Raw genomic sequence first — 21,586 nt, 5'->3', positions numbered from 1 at the left:
CTAAAAAACTTTAAGTTATTGTTTAATAATAACAGGATTTATTCGGCAGACTGTCTGATTCCTAATGAAGGAGGCGAACCGATGTTTTTTCCACGGTGGATGGGATGAAAATAAATATAAATCCGTTCACTGTGATATAACGGCGTGGTTGAATGCTGGAATCTGATTGGTCAGAAGCTGTGTATTATTTTCGCACAGCGGCACAGGCAGTTCCTCTGAACGCGTTTACAGCCACAATAATGTTAAAGCAGCTCTAGCTAGAAAACATTGATATATTCATTCCCATTAAATGTGTTTCCAATATACTTCCTCTAGGCACTCAAATTAGTGGACCGAATCTAACTGTTCTATAAAAATATCCAAATTTACATTTATGCTCCTTATTCAATATTGACACTCATGCCATCATCTACATCCAGTCACGCTGATTAAACATACACTATATTGCCAAAAGTTTTGGGACCCCCCCCCCAAATAATTGAATTCAGGGGTTGGGCTTGGGCCCCTCAGTTCTAGTGAAAGGAACTCTTAATGCTTCAGCATACCAAGACATTTAGGACAACTTTGTGGTAACAGTTTGGGGATGGTTCCTTCCTGTTCCAACATGACTGCACACCAGTGCACAAAGCAAGGTCCATAAAGACATGGATAAGCGAGTTTGGTGTGGAAGAACATGACTGGCCTGCACAAAGTCCTGACCTCAACCCTATAGAACACCTTTGGGATGAATTAGAGCGGCGACTGTGAGCCAGGTCAAAACTGGGACGTCTGCCTTTACCCATGAATGTAATATGGAGTTGGCTCACTCTTTGCAGCTATAACAGCTTCAACTCTAATGGGAAGAAGGCTTTCCACAAGGTTTAGGAGTGTGTTTATGGGAATTTTTGACCATTCCTCTAGAAGTGCATTTGTGAGGTCGGGCACTGATGTTGGAAGGTCTGGCTCACAGTCTCCGCTCTAATTCATCCCCAAAGGTGTTCTGTCAGGTCAGGACTCTGTGCAGGTCAGTCAAGTTCCTCCACACCAAACTTGCTCATCCATGTCCATGGACCTTGCTTTGTGCCCAACTCCTGAAAAACAACATCTGAATTCAATGATTTGGAGGGGTGTCCTAAAACTTTTGGCAATATAGTGTATTTAAACAACTTGTCTTAACTTATTTGTTTCAAAATTAATTATTACATTGTCATTATAGAAATTGCTATCTGCCGGTCCTTTTTATTACAAATATCGGATGTTGACTCTGTTTAGTATGACTTGGTATTGTACAGGAAAAAATAATCACACATCCTTAAAACACAGTTGTTTCCACTAGGTGGGGATAATGACACCGACAGACTAAGTTGCAGTTCCAGACCGAAGAGGAAGAAGATCATGCTTTGGGCAGTGAAGTCGAAGAAATCGCATGTATTGTGCATGATACAGGAGCTATACATTCATAAACACAGTACAGTATCATGTGATTATTATACTGTGTATTTATTGTATTAGCCTGTGCATTAGTCTGTATAGAAGTTTTCTTGTTTATGATGATTTGTCTGATTTTTTTGCTCTGGTCAGCATGATCTGAGAAAAGGCTATGGAAGAAGTGAGAAATTGTTTAAGAGACTTCCCAAAAGAAGCTCGAGGTGAGTGAGTATGGTATAAAATTGAATGAACATAGATTTATGGGTATTCAGAATGTTTTCTGTAAGCTTTTGTCTCAGTTATCAGCTCTACAAATGACAAGATACTACAAATGACTGTACATCTGACAGCAGTCAACATTTAACTGTGAGGATGATTGGTTTAAATGGAAGAAATGAATATGCATTTATTAATGGAAGTGCTTTCTGCAATGATGGTTTAAGATAATACAGGTGTCTTATACTCCTTAGAGCTGTACCTGAATGATTCGGTACCATATCTGGATGGGCCACCTTCCCCTCTGCAGTTCTTTCGGGACTGGATCAACTCCAATAAGCCCTGTATTATCCGCAATGCCTTCAATGACTGGCCTGCTTTGACTAAATGGAACCCCACCTATCTCAGGTGAGGTAACCTTAAAAGATTACACAGATGTAACGCTACTAATCATTACAACCAGGTGTTTTTTCCTGCAGCAGATCATTTCTGAATGGCTGTTGTATGCATGTGTGTGTTCAGGCAGGTTGTTGGCTCCAAGCTCATCAGCGTTGCTGTTACACCAAACGGCTATGCAGATGCTGTTAACGGAGATCGCTTTGTGATGCCTGAAGAGCGCCAGATGACTTTCTCAGCACTGCTGGACATCATAGAGGGCAGGAACAAGAGCAGTGGTGTGTTCTATGTGCAGAAACAGTGCTCAAATCTGACTGAGGAACTTCCAGAGCTCACAGCAGACGTACAGCAGGCTCACATCCCCTGGATGAGCGAGGCGCTGGGTGTGTCATATAACTTGTGACATATACTTGTGAGCCGTAGCAGATCATACACACACCCTAAAGCAATAAGACATGACCAAATCAACCAAATTGTGATTGTAGATTATGTTTAGCATTCCTGGATTTTAGGTATTGCATTACTGCTTCATTAAATCGATGATTATTAAACATGGTTAAGATATGACACACTGTACTTATAGGTTAAATGTTGTGAATTTTTTTAACAATTGTTTTATTCTTTTGTTTTTAGGAAAGATGCCTGATGCTGTGAATTTCTGGTTGGGAGAAGAGCAGGCAGTAACATCTAGTAGGTCTTATATTTGCAATTTCCATGATAAAGCTTAAGCCTAAAATTCTGCAGCCTTGAATGAATATAACCTGTTATCTTGCAGTGCACAAAGACCACTATGAGAACCTTTACTGTGTTATCTCTGGAGAGAAGACTTTTATTCTGCTCCCTCCCACTGATCGACCCTTTATACCATATGGCAAGGCAAATTTCTTCTGAACATTTTTGCTCGTTATTATACTTTAGATTAAAGTCTCTCCAACTGTTATGGCTGTCCAGATAGTCCTTCACAGTCACCGAGTATGTAGTGTAGTGCACAGAAACCTGTTTAAATCCCTGCATGTGGTTTTTGTGTGCTCAATCCATAGTTTTGATTCTGTTTGTCACTGAAGTATTTTTTTATTGAAATGAAAATGTTTCTTAAAAGAAAACAATGAATTTGTTTGTGTGCCTTTGTGTAGAACTATACCAGCCTGCTACATACAAACAGAAGCAAGATGGCAGCTTTGAAATAGTGGATGAAGAGGATTCAAAAAAAGTATAGCATTCATTTTACACTTCCTTTCCTCAAACATGCAGGGATGTGTGTTTTTAGTGGATTAAGGAAAAACTTTAACGTTTCGCTGGTCAAAATACATTGTATTTTTGAGCAACTGGATGGCTTTTTTGCTGATGGTTAAATCTTGGCAGATGAGCTTATGAAGGAGAAACACCAGACTGGTGCTGGATTACACATGACCAGACCAGGGCTTAACCAGATCTGTCTGAGGAACTTATGGTCTCACTTTAGGTGCCTTGGATTCCACTGGATCCTCTAAATCCAGACCTGGAGCGCTTTCCCTCCTACAGACAAGCCCGGCCACTGTGCTGTACAGTGAAAGCAGGAGAGATGCTTTACCTCCCCTCACTCTGGTTCCATCATGTCCGCCAGTCTCATGGATGCATAGCAGGTACTGTATCATGGATTCTCCTGTGTTGCTCCTAGACTCTGATTCATAAACACAGTTTCACAGGGGAATATATTTCCTCCTCAATTACTAGAACTGACAACCTTCTTTAATAATGATATTCTGATATGATAGTGCAGTGCAAAGGCACAAATTTCCATAAGTGTACACTTTAAATGCAGTTAAGTTTACTGGAAATATGTTGTTCCTTGATGTTACAGATGAGAACATGTATTTAATGTGTTTTGTGTGTCTCTTCAGTGAATTTCTGGTATGATATGGATTATGATATCAAGTACAATTACTTTCAACTGGTGGAATCTCTAACTGGAGTTGTGGGGTCACTATGAAGCTTTGACCTCTTTGAACGTCAACATGTGAACAATGTGGTACAAGGCAGGAATACACTTTCAATAGGACAAGACTGCATCCCACAAACACCTAGGGCTAATTTAATGTCAACAATTCAACTGATGTTTTTGGGAGCTGTGAGGAAACTGGAGATCCACACAGATATGAGGAGAACGTGCAAACCGACCCATACACACATGACCCCACCTACAGGATCCTGGAGCTATGAGATGGCAACAATAATCACTGTACATGAACTTCACTTCAGCTCCTATTCCACTACACAAAGTGTTGAATGTCTTGAATGTTTATTATTATTATTATTATTATTATTATTATTATTATTATTATTATTAAACACACCAAGAAGAAATAGCGGCTTGATGCACGACAAAAAAACAAACAGTTTCTGTGTAATAAATAGTTTTATTAACTAGCACCTGACGTTGCTTTTCAGATGACACTTAAGATATATAAAAACAAGTAATTTAGGACTAGTGCAGAGCGAACAAACAACTTTCAAATGGTAAACATGGTCTGAAAACATTTTCATTTATGTTTAATGCTAGCTTCTGTGATTTCCTGCCTTACAGGAAAAGTGAACAGCGCAGGCAGCTATATATAGTGCTGAATAGCAAAGCATTGGATGATTGTTCTTCAAGAAAGTCAGATATACAACCATGCACTCTAGTTCAGGATCCAGTGAGCTCTGAAGTCCACTTCTCTTCATGCATACAGTTTTGTCATGCTAGCAGTAAAGTTACTTTTCTACCATGTTTAGATGCACTCAGTTCAGCTAGATGATGAATATGGTCACATTTTTAACAAATCGCTTCATAAAATATAACTGCATTCGTTTGTTCTAATTTGTCTCATGCACGCCGAAATGTTCATAGTGTTAACAGCATTCGTAGTTAAAAGTCCTGATATTTCTGGGATAGTTTTGTGGCTGGTTTAGGATAAAAGTGATCATGTATATGATTTGCTTTGGACATCCTGTAACGTGTCTATTGTACAAAATTGGTTTAGGAAATTTTTGTTAGCTGTACTGAGCACATGCACCATATTCTGTAACAGTATAAGAAAAGTCTGAACCATATACAGCAGACAGACAACAAGCACAAATACAGTATTCCTGTGGTATCACAAGTATTACTTGAGAAAACAAAGTGCTTTACTGTACATCAGTGTTAGCTTTAAGAAAAGGGATAGAAACCTGAATATGAACTAGTTAAATTACACATTTATGAAAAGCATCATTAGGTTTAATCCAAACGAAAGGAACTAGGGCAAGTCAAATGTAAATTCCTTGGTGTTCATTTTCAATTTTGCTCAGCTGATGAGTTTGTGTGCAACATTCCCTTTGCAATTCTGTCCGGTTTCTATGGCAGTAAGGGAGTCTGATCTATCGGAATGTGTTTTACACTGCATCCCATCAGCAATGACAGCAAATGTTTTGAATTATAAATATCAGATTTTTGCTGGTTAGAAAATAAGGCACCTAATCTCCTTAGACATCGAAAGTGTTTCAGTAATACAAAAATGTACAAAATTGACAAGGTTCATGCATGAGATTAGGATGCTGATGTTCCAGATCCTCTCCTCTGGAACTGTACTGATGTTAAGCGTATCCTGTATAAACACACATTCACTGTACAACACACTATCTGGAGTGTAACCCCTGTTAACCTATTAACCTATGGCGTTAGAATAAATACAGTCACACATCTGCAACGACACATACATAATAAAAAAGCACTCCTTGGTAAAAGATTTAAATGAGCAAACATCTGGATTATCTTTGAAAGATGTAGAAAGAGAGAAAGTTCTGAAAAAAAGTTCACATTTTCTTGAGGGTCAACAAAACAAGTTCATCTCCATCTCGGTGATAGCCAAACTGGAGCTGTGCGAGTCCGTTTCTCATTTATACACTGTTACAAGCCATTCAATGCTCAGATTTCATCGCCAATAAAGTCCATTTACTCAGTTATTTAGTCAGTCATTGCACTGATGCACAAATATTCAGATACAGTATACCAATTACAGGTAAAAGGGCACCTTATTTGGCAATGAGGTGAAGTGTAGACTATACAATTGCTGTAATAACACGCTAAAAAAGGGAGGTAGGCCGATGAGATTACAGTCTATAGTGCAATTTGGCCATGCCTGTCACACTGAGTCTGTTCATCTGTGCTGGTAGTGTTTAAGCAAAAGAAAGGGAAGTCAACACCAATCATTTCTGGGTTTTTTTTAAAAAAAATCTGCTTATTAAAAACCTCACCTGAAAGAATCTGCTTCTGCGCAGAGTCATGGCTTGGGATCCGGCCTCAGCCTGAATGTTGTAATTATTATGAAACTGAAGCATGTCAGACTTTGTTGTCCATTCTCTTCTCCACAGCTTTGAGAAGAAGCTGTGAATACTGCTCCAGCAATGCCAATGTTCGTTCCTCACCCACACCTCCTGCCCCACTCCCCAGCACACACACGGAGCTGCTGATGGAGCCAGAGCGGCTTTCTAGATAATGTGGCAATGAGTTCATCTCAGCCTGTACTGCATCGAACGCCTCAGTCAACACTTGAGACATCTCCTGATGCTCCTGCCTCTGGTCTGTGGAGCTGCTTAGCTGTAAGCACACAGAGTAAATGCACACTCAGAACGTACAGCTACATCCATCTTCTCATAGCAACAACTTCCTGCACTGATAACTTACCATCCTGAAGAAGTGGCATGCCTTTTTAAAACTATTTTGAAGTTCACTTGCTGCAAGCTTGCATGACTCCATACTGAGAGATGCATCTGGGGGGGAAAAGACAACATTCTGTCACACTGCTGATCTACTGGCAAGATGGTGGTGCTGGTGATGCGGTCAGCATTGTGTCAGGAAAACCAGTATAAAAATATTTTAAAACCATTCTGCATTTCTACTGGTTTAAAAACCAAAACATTCCATAATCAGATGTGGGAGTTTCCTGACACACAGGGATGGTATGGTATAACTCTTGGTTTAACAAATTATAATACATCCAAAGTCGAGGAATATGAAGGATTCATGGTTTTTGTTGCTTTTAACTCGGATTTTGAGTAGCAAGAGACACTATACTATTAGCATTTTCAACAAATATTCAATGGAAGCTGTTGATAAAGATAAGACACCACCCCCACACCTCCGACATGACTATTTCCCGCTTCCAGACCAGCAGCACTGTAAGTGCTATGGGTTGAACCAATTTTGCTGCCAAGTACTGGCTCATAATGGTTCCAGACTCCAGACTGATGATATAAAAAGGCATCACATTCACAAACATAACGGTTACATAACTTACATTAAAACACAAGATTTTATTTGCACTACATGTAATATGAATTGAGTAAAAAGAAGAAGAGTAAAGTCAGAGAAAAGGAAAGAATATTTAGGAGCAGGCTGCATGGTTAATGGAAGAGTATCAAGAGTATGAAGAGAGGAAGCATGCCTCACCCTTCAGTTGGTAATGGTTAATGGAGGGATAGGGTGAAGAGGAGAACATGGCAGATGTGATGGAAGAGACGGAAGGAGAGAGATACCAGAGCCTGCTGGTAAAGAAGTGCTTGGGCAGACCCAGGCGCAGAGGTACAGATGAGAGAACAAGAGAGGAGCGAAATCCCAGCAAACCTGAATCCTGGGCTTGATTGGCTGCCTGCAGACAAACTGTGCTGCTCTGATTCTGACTTGATTGCTTGGTCTGAGACTCCTCCAGCTCTGTATCTTTTCCCTGGACTTTCTCTGGCACTTCAGACTGATCAGTATTTAGCTCCTGTTGCTCCAGTGGCATGGTGTCAGTAGGGACAGAGCATATGACTGGCTGCAGGTTGCTGGAATCACGCTCTGGTCCTGGAAGGGGTGCTGCACTTACTGGAGTCTGGTTGCCTTCCTTAAGATCTTCCTTATGGCCAAGCTTGGTATTCTTGCTGTTAGGAGAGAAGGAGGCCATGGAAGGCTTATCTGGGAGAGGCTTGGTGATGTCCAGGTGTAGCTGTGGACGAGCACTGCTGGGTAATTTGGCTTGGATGCCTTTAGAAGAAGAGTTAGAATTGGCTGCACCACTTATGGTGGGTACAACAGCACCACGGGAGGGAGACCCAATACATGAAGAGGGCAGTGGGACTACTGGAGATGAGGGTTTACTGCGAGAAGAATTGCGAAGGTTGGAAGTGTCTGACCCTGAGATTCGGCTGGTGTCTGAGCCTGCTGGTACTTCACTGAGTTCACTCACATTCAGGCTGTCACTCATGGACACGGAGCGTGACATCTTGGCCATGGAACTAGTGGTAGGGCTCATGTACGATCGTGGCTTGGACTTAGTTGGTGTAGGGCAGTCCCTGGGCAAGGTAGACGTTGGGCTCGAGAGAGGTACACTAGGAAGTGTGCGGCGCAGTGTGGATGGTGGAGCACGCTCGCAAGGCTGGGGCTGAGGGGGAACCTCCTTTGAAAGATGTGTAGATGTCTGAGGCAAATCAGCTGAACAAGACAGGGAGGAAGGTTGAATAAGAAACACAAAAACAGAAACAGAAAAAAATGCCAAGTCATTCATAGCAAGTACAGAAACTAATCACTCCAGTGAAAAAAACGAACAATTTGCCATTTTCAATAAATAAATCTCAATTCAAACTGATAGTCTCATAAGGCCATACTTGTTTTTTAAAAAATAGCTCTGTTTATTAGGGGCTGGACATCTTACCCTCTGAAGAGATGCTGTGGATTGACTGGGCTTTTCTCATGCCGGCTGAGGCACCCAGTGAATCAGCAGAAATATCTACAGGGATGCGTTTCTTCTCAGAAGTTAAGTGCAGAACTGAAGGCCTCTCAGGGCTCTGGAGTTCTTTCAGGCTGCTCTGTTTTCTGTCCCCCATAAGAGGGCGCACTTCAGAAACCGCGAGATGCACCAATTCACTAGCAACCTTACTCTCAGTAGTTTTGCTTGAAGGGGAAACAAATGCCTGCCTGCTAAGGAAGGACAAAATACATTTTTTGAAAAAACATCTAAAACATATGATATATAAAACTGATATTTTACTTGGTTTAACCCATTATTTTATGCTGCTGAATAAAAGTTTGCTTATGCATGAATGTCTTACCAGCCAGTGGAACCAGTAAGGAACTTTGATGAGATGCTGTCAGTGATTGCTGGCTGAAGAGGAGGATTTGGATTTCCTGCATCATTGCAAAAAATAAAGAGAGAGAGAGCATGGCAAACAATTAGAAGTTTATTACTGTATCAATTAAAAGACATTACAACTCACACACACACTCTCTCTCTCACACACACACACCTGATGTGCTGACATCTGACAAGTTTGCAAAGTTTTTTTTCAGGAAGGCTTCTTGGTCTGGAGTCTGAGACACGAAGCTACAGATCTCAGTCTTCCTTAAGCTCTCCTCCTCTTCCTCTTCTAGGTCTTCCATGTCCAGCTCAGATGAGTTTCCATCCACGCTCAGTGGCTCAGTGGGTTCAGAGTCTAACACACACCACAATCAAGGTAAAACACTGTTAGCATCTACATGGTGTGTGTGTGTGTGTGTTAGTTTTCAAGTGAGTTTCACCTTCTCCAGGCTGATCTGGGCTGGACAGACAGCTGTTGGAATAATCCATTGAGCATGCACTGTCAGGGCTCTGCTTCTCAGGACAGGGGTTTCCTTTAGGTAACCTCATATCATGGGCTAACTCCTTGACCTGGTACTCACTAAAGAGCAAAGAACAACTTCTTTCATAACGGGAGCAAGACTGCTATAAAAATCATTCTACACTATAAATCCACATTTTTAAATGACAGATATTGCAGGTGTGAAAATACTAAGCATTCTCATTACTTTTACATGAAAGGAATTCGTCAGTAAAATTGCACATATTTAGGTTAGCAACTGAGGTAAACTTTAAATAAAAACAAATGCTTTATATCATTAGAAAAATAAGAAGTCAAGTAGATAATAAAGCCAGGATAAGCATTTAGAAAATACCTGAACATTATAAAGTGTAACAGCAGAAGGCATACCTATTCTTTCAACACAATGGCCAAAAATACTTAATTATCCACTCTGCCTCTACATGTAAGTGCTGTGTGTGATTGAGAAGGACATGTGGACTGACCTGCCTGCCAGGCTCACTCTGTCCTCACAGCCCTCAGGGTAAAGCACCACAGCTTCTGTGTCTGGCGTCTGAGGTGAAAGTGGGATGTACTGAGGACGCGTGTGTCCTCTTGGGACCTGCACTTCTGGGTCCTCCACCTGCATCAGAAACCAGTGTGAGGCACTGCTTCTTTAAACATGACAATCCTGGTAAAGCAAATTAATTCTTCACCATTGCACCCCTGAGTACTTCGAAGTAATTGAAGTGCTTAACACATAACTGGAATCCACCTAACAGATGTTCAGCTTGTGCACATGTCTAATTACCCATGCAGTGATGGTCTGTAGGCTGATTGTACTGCCAAGATCCAGATCTGGATGCAGCACAGACTCTCGGTTCACAACTGGAGACTTAGCGAAAGACTCCAGCTGCCTCAGGTCCAGCATGGACTTCACCATCAAATCTGCACTGCCTGTTCGCCTGGACCAGCGTCGCCTTTGCCTTGGCTCAGAGCTCTCTCCTGCTGGACTGCTGTTAGAAATCTGAAGGAGAGAAAAAAAAAAGAATTTGTACGAATATTGAAAGTTAAAAATAATGCACATAGTGTAAATGTAGTAAATACACTCATTGGGCACTTTATTAGGAACACTTTTATACCTAATTTTTCATGCAATTATCAGCCAATTGTGTGGCAGCAATGGATTCCATAAAATCATGCAGATGCAGGCCAGAAGCTTTGTGTAGTATTCACCTCAACATTTAGAATGGAGAGAATTGTGATTTTTATTGTGACATGATTGTTGGTGCCAGATGGACTGCTTTGAGTATTTCTATAACTGCTGACCTCCTGAGATTTTCAAACACTTTTTATAAACACAAGAGTTTACCCAGAATGGTGCAAAACACCCAGTGAGATGGAGTTCTGCAGTCATAAATGCCTTGTTGTAGAGAGAGATCAACAGAGAATGTCCATACAGGTTCTAGCTGACAGAAGGCCTACAGAAACTCAGATTACCACTCTGTTCAACTGTGATGAGCAGAAAACCATCACAAAAACGCACATGAGCTTAAACAGCAACATATTGGGTTCCACTTCTGTCAGCCAGGAACAGAAATGCCCTGCAGTGTGCACAGGATGAACAAAACTGGAACATAGGCTGGTCTGATGAATCTCAATATCTGCTTATGCACACAGGAGATAAGGTCAGAATTCTGCACCAACCGCATAAATTCATGAACCCAACCTGCCTTGGGTCTGGTGGAGGTGGTGTAATGGTGTAATGGGAAATGTTTTCTTGGCACATTCTGGACTCGTAAATACCAATGAACCATTGCTTAATACCAACAGCCTGTTTGAGGTTGTTGCTGGTCATGTGTGCATCCCATGGCTACAATTTTCTATCCTCTAATGGCTGCTTTCAACATGATAATGCACCATGTCACAAAACAGAAATCACCTTAAAGCGATTATATGAACATGACAATGAGTTCAGCATTCTTCAGTGGTCTTTAGCCACTGGATCTGAATCCAATAGATCATCTTTGGGATGTGGTCTAGGCAGGAATTGACGAGCAATAATATCACCATAGACCAGAATCTCAAAAGAATGTTTCCATCATCTTGTGGAATCCATGTCATGAAGAAGTGAGGGTGTTTGGAAAACATAAATAGAGGCCTTACCCAGTATTAGTAGAGTGTTCCTAATAATGTGGTCAGTGAGTGTATTATATAATTATTATTTAAAATAATAATTATTCTTACACTTCTCATCTCTCGTATTGAGTCATGCTTCTCCTCTGATGATCCTTATAAACATGAAAAGACAATATATTTTGTAAAGTTCTGAAAAACTTACAGTCAAAGGCAAAGAATTCCAACAACAGATAAAGTCAAATAAGTTACCAGTCTCTTCTCCTGTGCTGCTGCCGGAAGATAGATGAGGAAAATTGTATTCATCCTCCTCTTCGATAACCTCTTCTTCCTCTGGCTCTTTATCACTGTCTGAGGACATGGTGCCTATAGCTGGAGCACTGTGCACATCTCTCCTAGTGCTGAGCACAGACAGTGATGTAGATTTATTTGTGTGTTATAATGTGTGAAGATATAAAGACTGGAATCTGGATTTGGTTAAAAACTATTTTTGTTAGTCTGGCTCTGTTGGATTATAGTTAACATTCAGGCTGTGTGTTGTGTCAATCCACATGAGAGAAACTGCAGAAAATTCAGACGCAAGTCCTACATTATTTTGAATATTTAACGTCTTTTTTTTTGGCCAATGGTATCAGGATCTGATGACTAAAGACGTCTCATTTCTATACAGAATTTAAGTGGGGAATCCTGGTGAACTTTAAATATTGACTATTAGGTGTGGTGCACGTAAATATTTGGTCTAACTCTGATAAAGCTAATATTAGAGTTGAGATGTGAATGAGCTCAGAAGATGCATCACAACATGCAAATTGAAAAGGAACCATCAGGAACAGAAAGATCAGATTATTTTGTTAATATGTAATTGAATTATTCAAACATATTTTCTGTTGCTTTTTTGGTGTTTAATTAATTTGAAGCAGTAAGGTACCTACTGAGATTTCAAATGCTTTTTCATTAACTTTAATGCATTGCCATTCATTTATAGTTCACGCAATACAGACAGAAACACCCTTGAATAATAAATAATATCCTCATGGGCTGCATGTGGTAACTCATGTCTGCGTGTGGTACCTGACTGGATGTTGTTTAGTGGGAGGGCTTTTCTGTACAGGTTTGCTCTTCTGTTTAAGATCAGAAAGTCTTTGTTTCATACTGATGGTCAGCTCTGGGTTTAGTCTCCACACAAAGATGCAGCTGAACACAAACACATACCTTTAATTTTTAATAATTTAATCTAATAAAATAGTACAATACATTAACAGCATTATATGAATAGTATATTATAAATATTAAATTGATTTAAAATAATGATTATTATTATTATTATTATTATTGACTGCAACAGACAGGTCCTACCTGTCCCCGGACACTGATATCAGATGCTTGCAATCATTGGTAAACTTCATCCCAGTGACGATTTCTGTAAATAAAAGAACATGGTCAGTAATCCTTCAGAAGACATACACTGGGTAATGATTTGCAATACAGTGAAAATACACATGACTTTGGTTGAGACATGCAAAAGCAGAGAGTTCATACCAGAGTGCCCGAACATGGTGGCTACACACTCCCCAGTGTAGAAGTCAAAAATGTTGATGTTTTTGTCGGAGCAGCTGGTAGCCACGTACATCCCAGATGGATCCATTTGCACCTAAACACATATGCAAAGAACAGGGGAAATAAATCATTTTTTTAAACAAATGTGGACCTTAACCATGATATTTCTGTAGTAAATTAAGTGTGCAGTCTAACTACTTAGTACGTGAACCTACTCTATTTTCTGTCAGGGTGTGCTTACCTTAATGAGGGTGCCATCCTCCCCCTGAGAGCCCTTGTATATTTTCTTCTGTTTGCCATTGCTTATGTTAAAGATCCTGTATTAGACAGAAGATTGAATGAGGGAGAAATAAATAGTGTGTGGATAAACTATAACTACAGTTCTAAGTTCAAAAAACACATCAGGATTTTGGTCATTATGTTTCACTGACCACTAGAGGGCCAATCATGTACACACACACACACACACACACACACACACACACACACACACACACACACACACACACACACACACACACACACACACACACACACACACACACACACACACACACACACACACACACACACACACACACAAATCAGATGAACAATGCAATGCTTGTGCATATTTATATATTTTCTTGCACTTTACAGTCTATTAATTTTCTGTGCTTGTCTCAAAACTCAGCTGCATTTCCTGCTGTGCTAAAGGAGGCATTAAAAAGACAGAGTTTAGAACATCCTCACTTTTATAACAGTCTTTGCAGAGTTGTTTTAGAGGATGAACAGAATGACAGTTCACAGTCATGTGCTTCCCTGGTCCCCGCCTAGCGCGCTCTGCTTCCCAAAATAGCTTCCAGCCAGAACTGGGAACTTATTTAAATGCAGTAGAGAAGCAGCATGTTCTTGTAATTTCCTATTTGACTTGATTACATATAAGTAGTTTCTATTTTTTCCTTTCAAAATTAGGAGGTACAGAGCAAAACTGACTGCAGTGTTCTAACCGAAGAAATGTACTGTTGAATTTTGCCCAAGTTCTAAGCACACCTTACATTTACACAACTGTTAACACAGCTAAGTAATGCTAATCTAAACGTAAAAAAAAAGAAATACACGATAAATGAATAAACATACAAACAAACAAATACATAAATAACACCGAAAAAACACTAACATTATACACAAGCATTTGTGGGGAAGAGACTAAACCGAGTCTCATGAACTGCATTTCGTCACACGTTAATCAGACTGGTATTACTGGTCTGCCTCTAAACTCGACTTCGGCAGATGTTATTGCAGAAGGCAGACTTCTAATCTCACACACACACACAGCTTAGAACCTGTCTAATGAATTGCATTCCCTCTTAGATATTAGTCAGAATGCCATTACAGGTGTGTGTTTGTGTGATCAAGTGACTCATGAAACATACCTGCTGTTCTGGTGTTAATGTAATGCAAACACTTCAAATCCCATTTTGCTACAATAGCACCTAAATGATGATTTGGTTATTATTCAAGGGTACAATAGGGCACATATTCCTCTCTTACCTGATGCTACGATCCTGGCAGCCAACAGCAGCGTATTTGCGCAGTGGGTCAATATCCATATCGTACAGAGTAGTCTTCCTCACAATATGGTGGGTGCGTGTAAACATGATGCCTTCATCTGTCTGTAAGATTGTATACAATGTTTTGATGTAAATGAAAGACAAGGCCAACTTCACTGAGTGATATGAAAACAAAAGATAAGCGTGTGTATTATCCTTATACCACCTGGCGAGAAATAATAAGGTTTTTATCATTTAAATGATATTTTTAATTAGATTCCAACTAGGAGTCTCAGCATTATCATTAACCGCCTAGATCTGAAAAATAACCTGAAGATTTAAGACGCTCTACCTAGGAGGGCACAAGCAATCAGTTACACAATTAGCTCACTTTAACAGCACACAGATTTACTCAAGCTCAATCAAATAGAGTTTCCAAGAGCTTATAAAATGCTTAGAAGGAAAGATTATACTAGGATTGAGAGCTATTAGGAAATCTGATTTGAGATGCTACACAGTAACAGCATTTAAATGGAAAAATGACAGCACATTAAAAAACAAATGCCTCCCTGAGTATGTAAATATTTCAGATTTTTTGCACCCAACCCAAGAGACCAATCTGTTATCGGTTATCTCCACCGACACTGCGATATAATTGCAGAGGTGACGTGGGACTGTGAACATGAATTGAAACAGCAAAATTTGTCTCCTGGGATCCTTTGTTTATTCATCTGCTGGCCAATTATGATTTTCCTCACAATATCAGGAATTTCAGTTTTTGCAAGGCCGACTCAAAACGTTATTTTTTTTTAAATCTCTCCTTCAGAATACGTGGTGTATATGATAAGACATGAGTTATAGGATTATTACCAAGCTAGCTAAGGTGTTAAGATTTAATACAAGAGATCGGAATATGAAACTGCTGACTCAAACAAACAAATGCTGAAACAAATTATTTGAGGTTCCTCTTTATTCAAAACATGTACCTCATTACAAAAATACATCCCCTCAGGCCACCCATCTTACCTTATGTGCTGTGCGGAAATAGATACTTTTGTCAGCACCACAACTGATCATTCTGATTTTGCCTTCATTTGCTAAGGGCAGAGGATTTGCATAGATAGAGTTACAGTCAAATAACATATGTCCAGTTGTTCTTTATTAAATAATAAGGAAAGCAGTGAGTCCCTATATGGAGAAAGGAGAAATGCGTCAGGTCTTACCAGCAAACCGCACTGCAGTGATGGAGGAGGAATGTTCATCAAGTGTCTGCACCAGACCATACTCAGACTGAGCATCAAGAACATGGATTAGCCTGTCTCTGCTTGCTGTGGCCAACAGCCTCAAGCCTGCAGCACACACACACACACACACACAGAGACAGAGATCAAAAGGATCATTAGTGGATGTTGAAATTGATCGGCTTCATATCCGGGACACCATGTAGAGCGGAATGCTCGTAAACTCATGTGCTACCCACATCTTTTGCAACTGAATCCACATGCTGATTCAACAACACTTGAAAGTGTGAATCAACACTTCAGGGTAAAAATGCAGAGTGAGCAAGCTCACAAATTTCACTGGAACTAAGTTCCAATGAACTCAAATGATTTGGAGGGGTGTTCCAAAACTTTTGGCAATATCTTGTATGTTAAACGTACTGATACTTTGTGTCACCTAAACCAGAAATATGATAAAAACTGAGATTAAAAAAATTCTCATGAACTGATAATGGATTTGAAATGCAAAATAGGCTTTTGTGTTTTTATTGTACCGAAATAGTAACCAGTTCAATTTGTACAATAGGCCTAGTATCCAATCTATTTGCATTATTTAGGGTTAATATACAGGCTAAGAGGGACTGTGATCAGATAAAATGGTTCTTTTGATATAGTGGCTAGTTTCGATGAGACAAAAGCTTTAACAATAGAAAATATAATAATAACTTTAAAGCCTGTGACAAGTATGTGTTGGAGATAAAAAGTGAGTCTAGGGAGTAAGGAAGGGCGTGAAGACGATAATGTGTGTGTGCACGTGTGTGTGTGTGTGTGCACAGATATGCTGTCTCTAATGGCCCGTTCAAGTAGACAACACTAAATAAAGGTGTAAAAGGGGTCACATGTGTCTTGTAATCCTATCACTCAGGCCACTGGGGAGATGGTGTTCATACATGATAGTATGAGTGACAACGTGTCACCAGTGTTGGTATGGTTGCCATTTTCTTGCAAAACAAGACAAAACATGACAACTGTCAAGCCATGCTACTGATGCACATAAGGTATTATTTTTGTCTGCATTTAAAATCAAAGCTAGCTTAAAGGCAACAGTCTGCATTGACTATACATATAATACCAGTTCAATAAGGTCAATTACTCATTTTCGAAGCCTAACTATTTAGACAACTTCAGCAATTGATAAATTCCTCCCTAGTACCATAAGCAACTTCAGATCTTCCGGACATTTCAACAGTATCAGCTTTTTTTCAGTGTTTAACAAGATGCACTATACTGCAGCCTGAAGAGCATGAGCTGAGCTGTTGGTCCATTTTTGGCAGTCTTTACTCACCTGTCTCAGGCTTTGAATACTCCAAACATAGGATCTCTGAGTCGTGGGCCTGCACATTAAGAATCTCCTCCATGCTCTGTAGCTCATGGATCCTAGGATGTAAACAATGAAGCACACTTGCAAGTTATCATATACCTTAACATATACATTCCACGAAACCTTGCTAAAGCTTGGTAACAATACATACAGCGCATTTCATAAAACACATTCAACTAATTTAGCAAAAAAGCCAGCTATAAACAGTGCCATTATACAGAGACCAACACACTCAGGAGAGCCTGCAAGCTCACATGATCAGTGCCCAGTGAGAACCCAATGAAACATAAACAGACTTAGCTTTTTCCATTAAAGTCACAGTAGACCAATTATCTTAAATCTATTAGCACAAGTGTGCTAAGTGGTGAAGTAGAAAATAAAATTCCCTCAGGGCCAAACCTTAGTATTCCATTGCGGTCCCCTGATGCCAGGTGCTGACCGTCTGGGCTGACACACATGGTCCTAATGCCAGTCCTGTTCTCGGAGGTCTGTGGATCAGCTTTCTCTGAATTGTTGGAGATGGTGCAGTCCGGGTCCAGCAAAGCGGCGACATTATTGTCTATATAAATTATTTTCTGGAGGTCCTACAGTAAAGACAGAGGGAAAACTTGCATATCATGCCATGGCTATAGTGGGAGATAATGAAAACCATTTGAAAGATAATGTAAGCTCCTGTGAGTTATTGTGGGACCGACATTGCTGATGACGTTGCGCTTGACTGTGGCATTGTATCCGTCTGTGTTCCAAAGGCGGATGGTGTTGTCAGAAGAGCAGCTAAGGAAGGATCCCAGAGGAAGACAAGACCTCTCTCTCTCACTGTTCTGTGGGTACATCTGTCACACAAAAACAAAAAAGTTAACCCTACTTAAAAACATTAAAATAACTACAAGACAAATACAAAATGCCATGTTAGTAACATCACATTCTCTGGCTGGTGCAGGCAAAGGTTATTTAAGGAATGTAATAAGGGAATAAATCATGGGAATAAATCTTCCCTAAAAATATATATCTAAAATTAACTACACTGAAATAAACTGTGGGAAGTTTTTCTTGTGCCAAAAAAAGAAAAAATGAATTTATTCTAGTATTTATTCTAGTGCAAATGTTAAAAGTTAATAAACATTTCTGTAAACATTGTTTTGAAGTCTGTATAATAATTCAGTTCAGAAAAGGCACTACTTACCTCTACACTCCACACACAAGAGGCATGATACAGGGCAGAGTAAACCTTTCCCACTTTGTGAAAGTCACGAACATCCCAGACATACAGACTATGATCGTTGTAAACACAGGACAGCCAGCGGTTGGTGGGGTCATACGACACAGCCACTGTGTCAGGGTACCGAGCATCCAATTTGTATGCAAATAGGTGGCTGATGGAAAACAGTGATTGATTTGTAATGAGAGGAAACAAGGAAGAGGTAGCACAAGTTAAGCATCCTAATAAACTTTCAAAACTGAGCTTTCCTGTGCTTTTGGAATGCAAGCAGAAAGTAGTTTAAATGAGAATGCGTTTTGCTAATTGTACACTAAATCTTTCTTTTAAATGCACAAAAAAGTAGTAGCCTAATGCTGAGCACATGTGACGGGTCAGTCTGTACAAACAGCCCCCACACATATAACGGATACATTTTAGAAGGGGAGGAAATGCTTCCTACATAGTTTAGAATAATTTGCATAAGTATGACAGAGGATAAGAATCAAATGCCAGAAAACCCACAATGACTGAATTTATGGTTCACAAAGCTGAATGCTGTACAACAAGACTGAACTGAACTGACCTTTGAAAACAAGAGTCAGCTCTGATTATGGCATGCTGTCTGCCTACTAAGCAAAAAATATACTTTGATACAGTAACTCCAAATGAATATGCTAGTATTCACATGTTTTTTTGTTTTTCAGATTCTGTAACTCCCAGGGTTCTAAAGGTGTAAAGCTGAATTGGTTTTAATGTTGAAGCTCACCTTGCGTCAGTGACCGTGGCGATGTCAGTGCCCAGGCTGTGTGGGCGGGGCAGAGTGCAGAGGAAGTGCAGGTTGACTGGGTTGAAAGCTCGCACAGTTCCATCAGCACAGCCACAGAATATCAGATCTTCAGTGACAGACAGAGCGGTGGCTAAGCCAGTCTGGAAATGCCACAGAAAAGAAAATAAGGCCAGTGTTTATGGCTGGACTGAACTGGACAAAGAAATACAAGAGTCTGTAGGCAAAAATGTGAACACACACTGTTGTACACTTTCGATCTTTTAACCTGTTAAACAACTTATGGATAACAAAACTGGACTTCATCGTGAAACAAATAAATGGTGGATGGGATGAAGTTTTTGGAGGGCAAATAATAAGAATCTGTAATAAAACTGATGAAATGAAGGCTTATGTATACTGAGTATATGCCCTTAGAGTTACACCTAATTCACTAGAAAAGTTTAACTATGTAAGTAGGCCACCACCTTCAGCCTTTCTGCAACAACCACAAAGTTCTTTATGATCCCATAATGGGAGTCAGATGTTTAGGTAATCTAACCAAGTCCAATTTAGCTAAAAAACAAGATCCATTCATGCACTGGGGGAACAGGGGTGTTATTTATTGATTTACTCAGATACTTTAGTAATTTGGATACTCTAATCACAGCATGGCATGTAATGTTGCACCATCACAGCTGATGAGCTTTCAGTGGGGCTTTTGGCACTCTTGTTCTCTCTCACACATGTGCTTTTGTCTGTACAATTAGCAGGGGATGCCACAGAAATAAACTCTGTGTTTGACCATCAACAGAGTTTATTGTGAGAAGCTCAAAATATCAGTGAATATACAAGACGACTATGTACCAGTGTACAAGAAAAAGGCTCAGAACTCGATGGTGAAAGTAAGATCTGGACACCAAATGAGCACCAGACGCTGTGCCAGCGACACAGTGAAATGTGAATGCAACAGACCGATGTATCTGTGAGTTGCTTTGATGGTAAAATGAAAACCATTATGAAGGAGTGGCCATAACTAACAGCAAATGTGGGGTAAAAGTGATTAACGTGGCCCAGATAAACAACTTACTGTGATATTGTCGTTTTTCTGCACAGTATAAGAAGAGAAGAAGCAGAACACTAGCATAGTTAGTAAAAGCTAGAAACAGCGACTAAAAGTAGAGTCTTCAGTATAGTGTGGTTAGACAGAAGATACACAAGCTACACTGTAGATGTTTAAATGAACCAAAATTATTAACATCAAGCAGTACAACCTTGATTTTAGGCAAATAATCAATAGGTCAGTTAGACCCACTCACCCTAAGCTCCACCCACTTATCCAGCAGCCTCTTGTCATTGAACTCACACAGCAGGCCTGAGGAAGTGATACAGAATGTGCTGCTGGCTTTCCGGCCCTTACCACAAGCCACATCACTGAAGAAGTTGTTCCTGAGTTCACCCAGCAACCCAGAACGACCCAGTAAGGGCACTGTGGCATTGACCTGAAAGTACAGTACAACATGTCTGGTATTACGCTGCTTTATAAACAGTTTATAGAATAGTCGAGTAGACAGAACGGACTGGTGTTAACACAAACAAAATATGAGCAAATATAACAATAACAGAAATACATGGATGGTGGATTATATTTACCAAACGAATAAAATGTAAAGCAACAAACACTTAGCTGTACAAATACATTATTTTTCAACAAAACAACAATTTCCAACTGAATATTTTTTTTTAATATTAAATCTTTTGCTATCTTCAATAAAAGGTTATTGTTGTGGTGAGCTAGCCTACATCAGGTAGCACTGAGCATAATCCAGCACCACTGATGACATCACATGCAGTATTGATGTCATTCCCACTATTGTGCAAACCAATAATTACATTTATTTAAGTAATATTTACATTTAACAAACCTTTCATGTAAGAACAGATTTTGGTTTAATGAGAAATGGCCCGTTAAAGATTTGCCATAAGTAGCCTCCATACCTTGGAGGCCTTGGTGTGGTCCAGGTACCAAAACTTGACATGTCTATTCCCTGCTGTGACAAAGTAGGAGCTGTCATCCGAAAATGACACGGCCATCACTTTACTGGAGACTTTATTGGCAGCCACCAGCACATTTTTCTGAAAGGACGAAGAATAAACATGGCATTTCAAATAATGGGCCTCATTTGGGCAAAT

The 21,586-nt window shown here is 39.9% G+C and overlaps 2 protein-coding genes across 13 annotated transcripts in view; one reads left to right on the top strand and one right to left on the bottom strand.

The window, feature by feature from the left end:
- The first annotated feature begins 1,343 nt into the window (after window positions 1-1,343).
- On the top strand, window positions 1,344-6,185 carry jmjd7 (jumonji domain containing 7). Of its 7 annotated transcripts, XM_058399030.1 has the most exons (10): window positions 1,370-1,447; window positions 1,561-1,628; window positions 1,707-1,773; window positions 1,878-2,031; window positions 2,150-2,402; window positions 2,653-2,709; window positions 2,795-2,890; window positions 3,153-3,229; window positions 3,482-3,641; window positions 3,900-6,185. In XM_058399030.1, the coding sequence occupies exons 4-10, from the start codon at window positions 2,011-2,013 to the stop codon at window positions 3,986-3,988; spliced, it is 753 nt and encodes a 250-aa protein (XP_058255013.1). In that variant the 5' UTR covers window positions 1,370-1,447; window positions 1,561-1,628; window positions 1,707-1,773; window positions 1,878-2,010; the 3' UTR covers window positions 3,989-6,185. The 7 variants fall into 7 exon arrangements, with proteins under 7 accessions (XP_058255012.1, XP_058255011.1, XP_058255008.1 ...); XM_058399029.1 differs by having other exon boundaries at window positions 1,344-1,628; XM_058399026.1 differs by lacking the exon at window positions 1,707-1,773 and having other exon boundaries at window positions 1,351-1,447; window positions 2,146-2,402.
- The window catches only part of mapkbp1 (mitogen-activated protein kinase binding protein 1), a 31,692-nt gene continuing 16,151 nt past the window's right edge, over window positions 6,046-21,586 (bottom strand). For 2 of the 6 annotated variants that reach the window (XM_058399021.1, XM_058399024.1), the window contains exons 6-31: window positions 21,392-21,529; window positions 20,713-20,895; window positions 20,484-20,501; window positions 19,397-19,557; window positions 18,616-18,805; window positions 18,128-18,265; window positions 17,832-18,016; window positions 17,397-17,488; window positions 16,055-16,180; window positions 15,858-15,928; window positions 14,833-14,954; window positions 13,541-13,616; window positions 13,282-13,393; window positions 13,099-13,162; window positions 12,814-12,936; window positions 11,995-12,143; window positions 11,854-11,897; window positions 10,418-10,633; window positions 10,113-10,249; window positions 9,569-9,708; window positions 9,298-9,483; window positions 9,103-9,178; window positions 8,706-8,971; window positions 7,640-8,485; window positions 6,701-6,786; window positions 6,193-6,613 (exon numbers count right to left, since the gene is read on the bottom strand). In XM_058399021.1, coding sequence (XP_058255004.1) covers window positions 6,356-6,613; window positions 6,701-6,786; window positions 7,640-8,485; window positions 8,706-8,971; window positions 9,103-9,178; window positions 9,298-9,483; window positions 9,569-9,708; window positions 10,113-10,249; window positions 10,418-10,633; window positions 11,854-11,897; window positions 11,995-12,143; window positions 12,814-12,936; window positions 13,099-13,162; window positions 13,282-13,393; window positions 13,541-13,616; window positions 14,833-14,954; window positions 15,858-15,928; window positions 16,055-16,180; window positions 17,397-17,488; window positions 17,832-18,016; window positions 18,128-18,265; window positions 18,616-18,805; window positions 19,397-19,557; window positions 20,484-20,501; window positions 20,713-20,895; window positions 21,392-21,529 — 4,203 coding nt within the window. In that variant the 3' untranslated portion in view covers window positions 6,193-6,355. The other 4 variants (XR_009205769.1, XM_058399022.1, XR_009205770.1 and 1 more) reach the window with 4 other exon arrangements.

The sequence above is a fragment of the Hemibagrus wyckioides genome, linkage group LG09 (assembly GCF_019097595.1).
Source record: "Hemibagrus wyckioides isolate EC202008001 linkage group LG09, SWU_Hwy_1.0, whole genome shotgun sequence".
NCBI classification, from domain to species: domain Eukaryota; kingdom Metazoa; phylum Chordata; class Actinopteri; order Siluriformes; family Bagridae; genus Hemibagrus; species Hemibagrus wyckioides.
Note: the sequence above shows the minus strand (reverse complement) of the source record. Positions and strands in the feature narration are given on the sequence as shown.

Bases quoted from the DNA above. Each gene is read 5' to 3' on its own strand.
- jmjd7 (XM_058399025.1), top strand. From the start codon at position 1,580: ATGGAAGAAGTGAGAAATTGTTTAAGAGACTTCCCAAAAGAAGCTCGA. The intron at 1,629-1,877 runs GTGAGTGAGTAT...TATACTCCTTAG, and splicing joins CTTCCCAAAAGAAGCTCGAG to AGCTGTACCTGAATGATTCG. The intron at 3,230-3,481 runs GTATAGCATTCA...GTCTCACTTTAG, and splicing joins ATGAAGAGGATTCAAAAAAA to GTGCCTTGGATTCCACTGGA.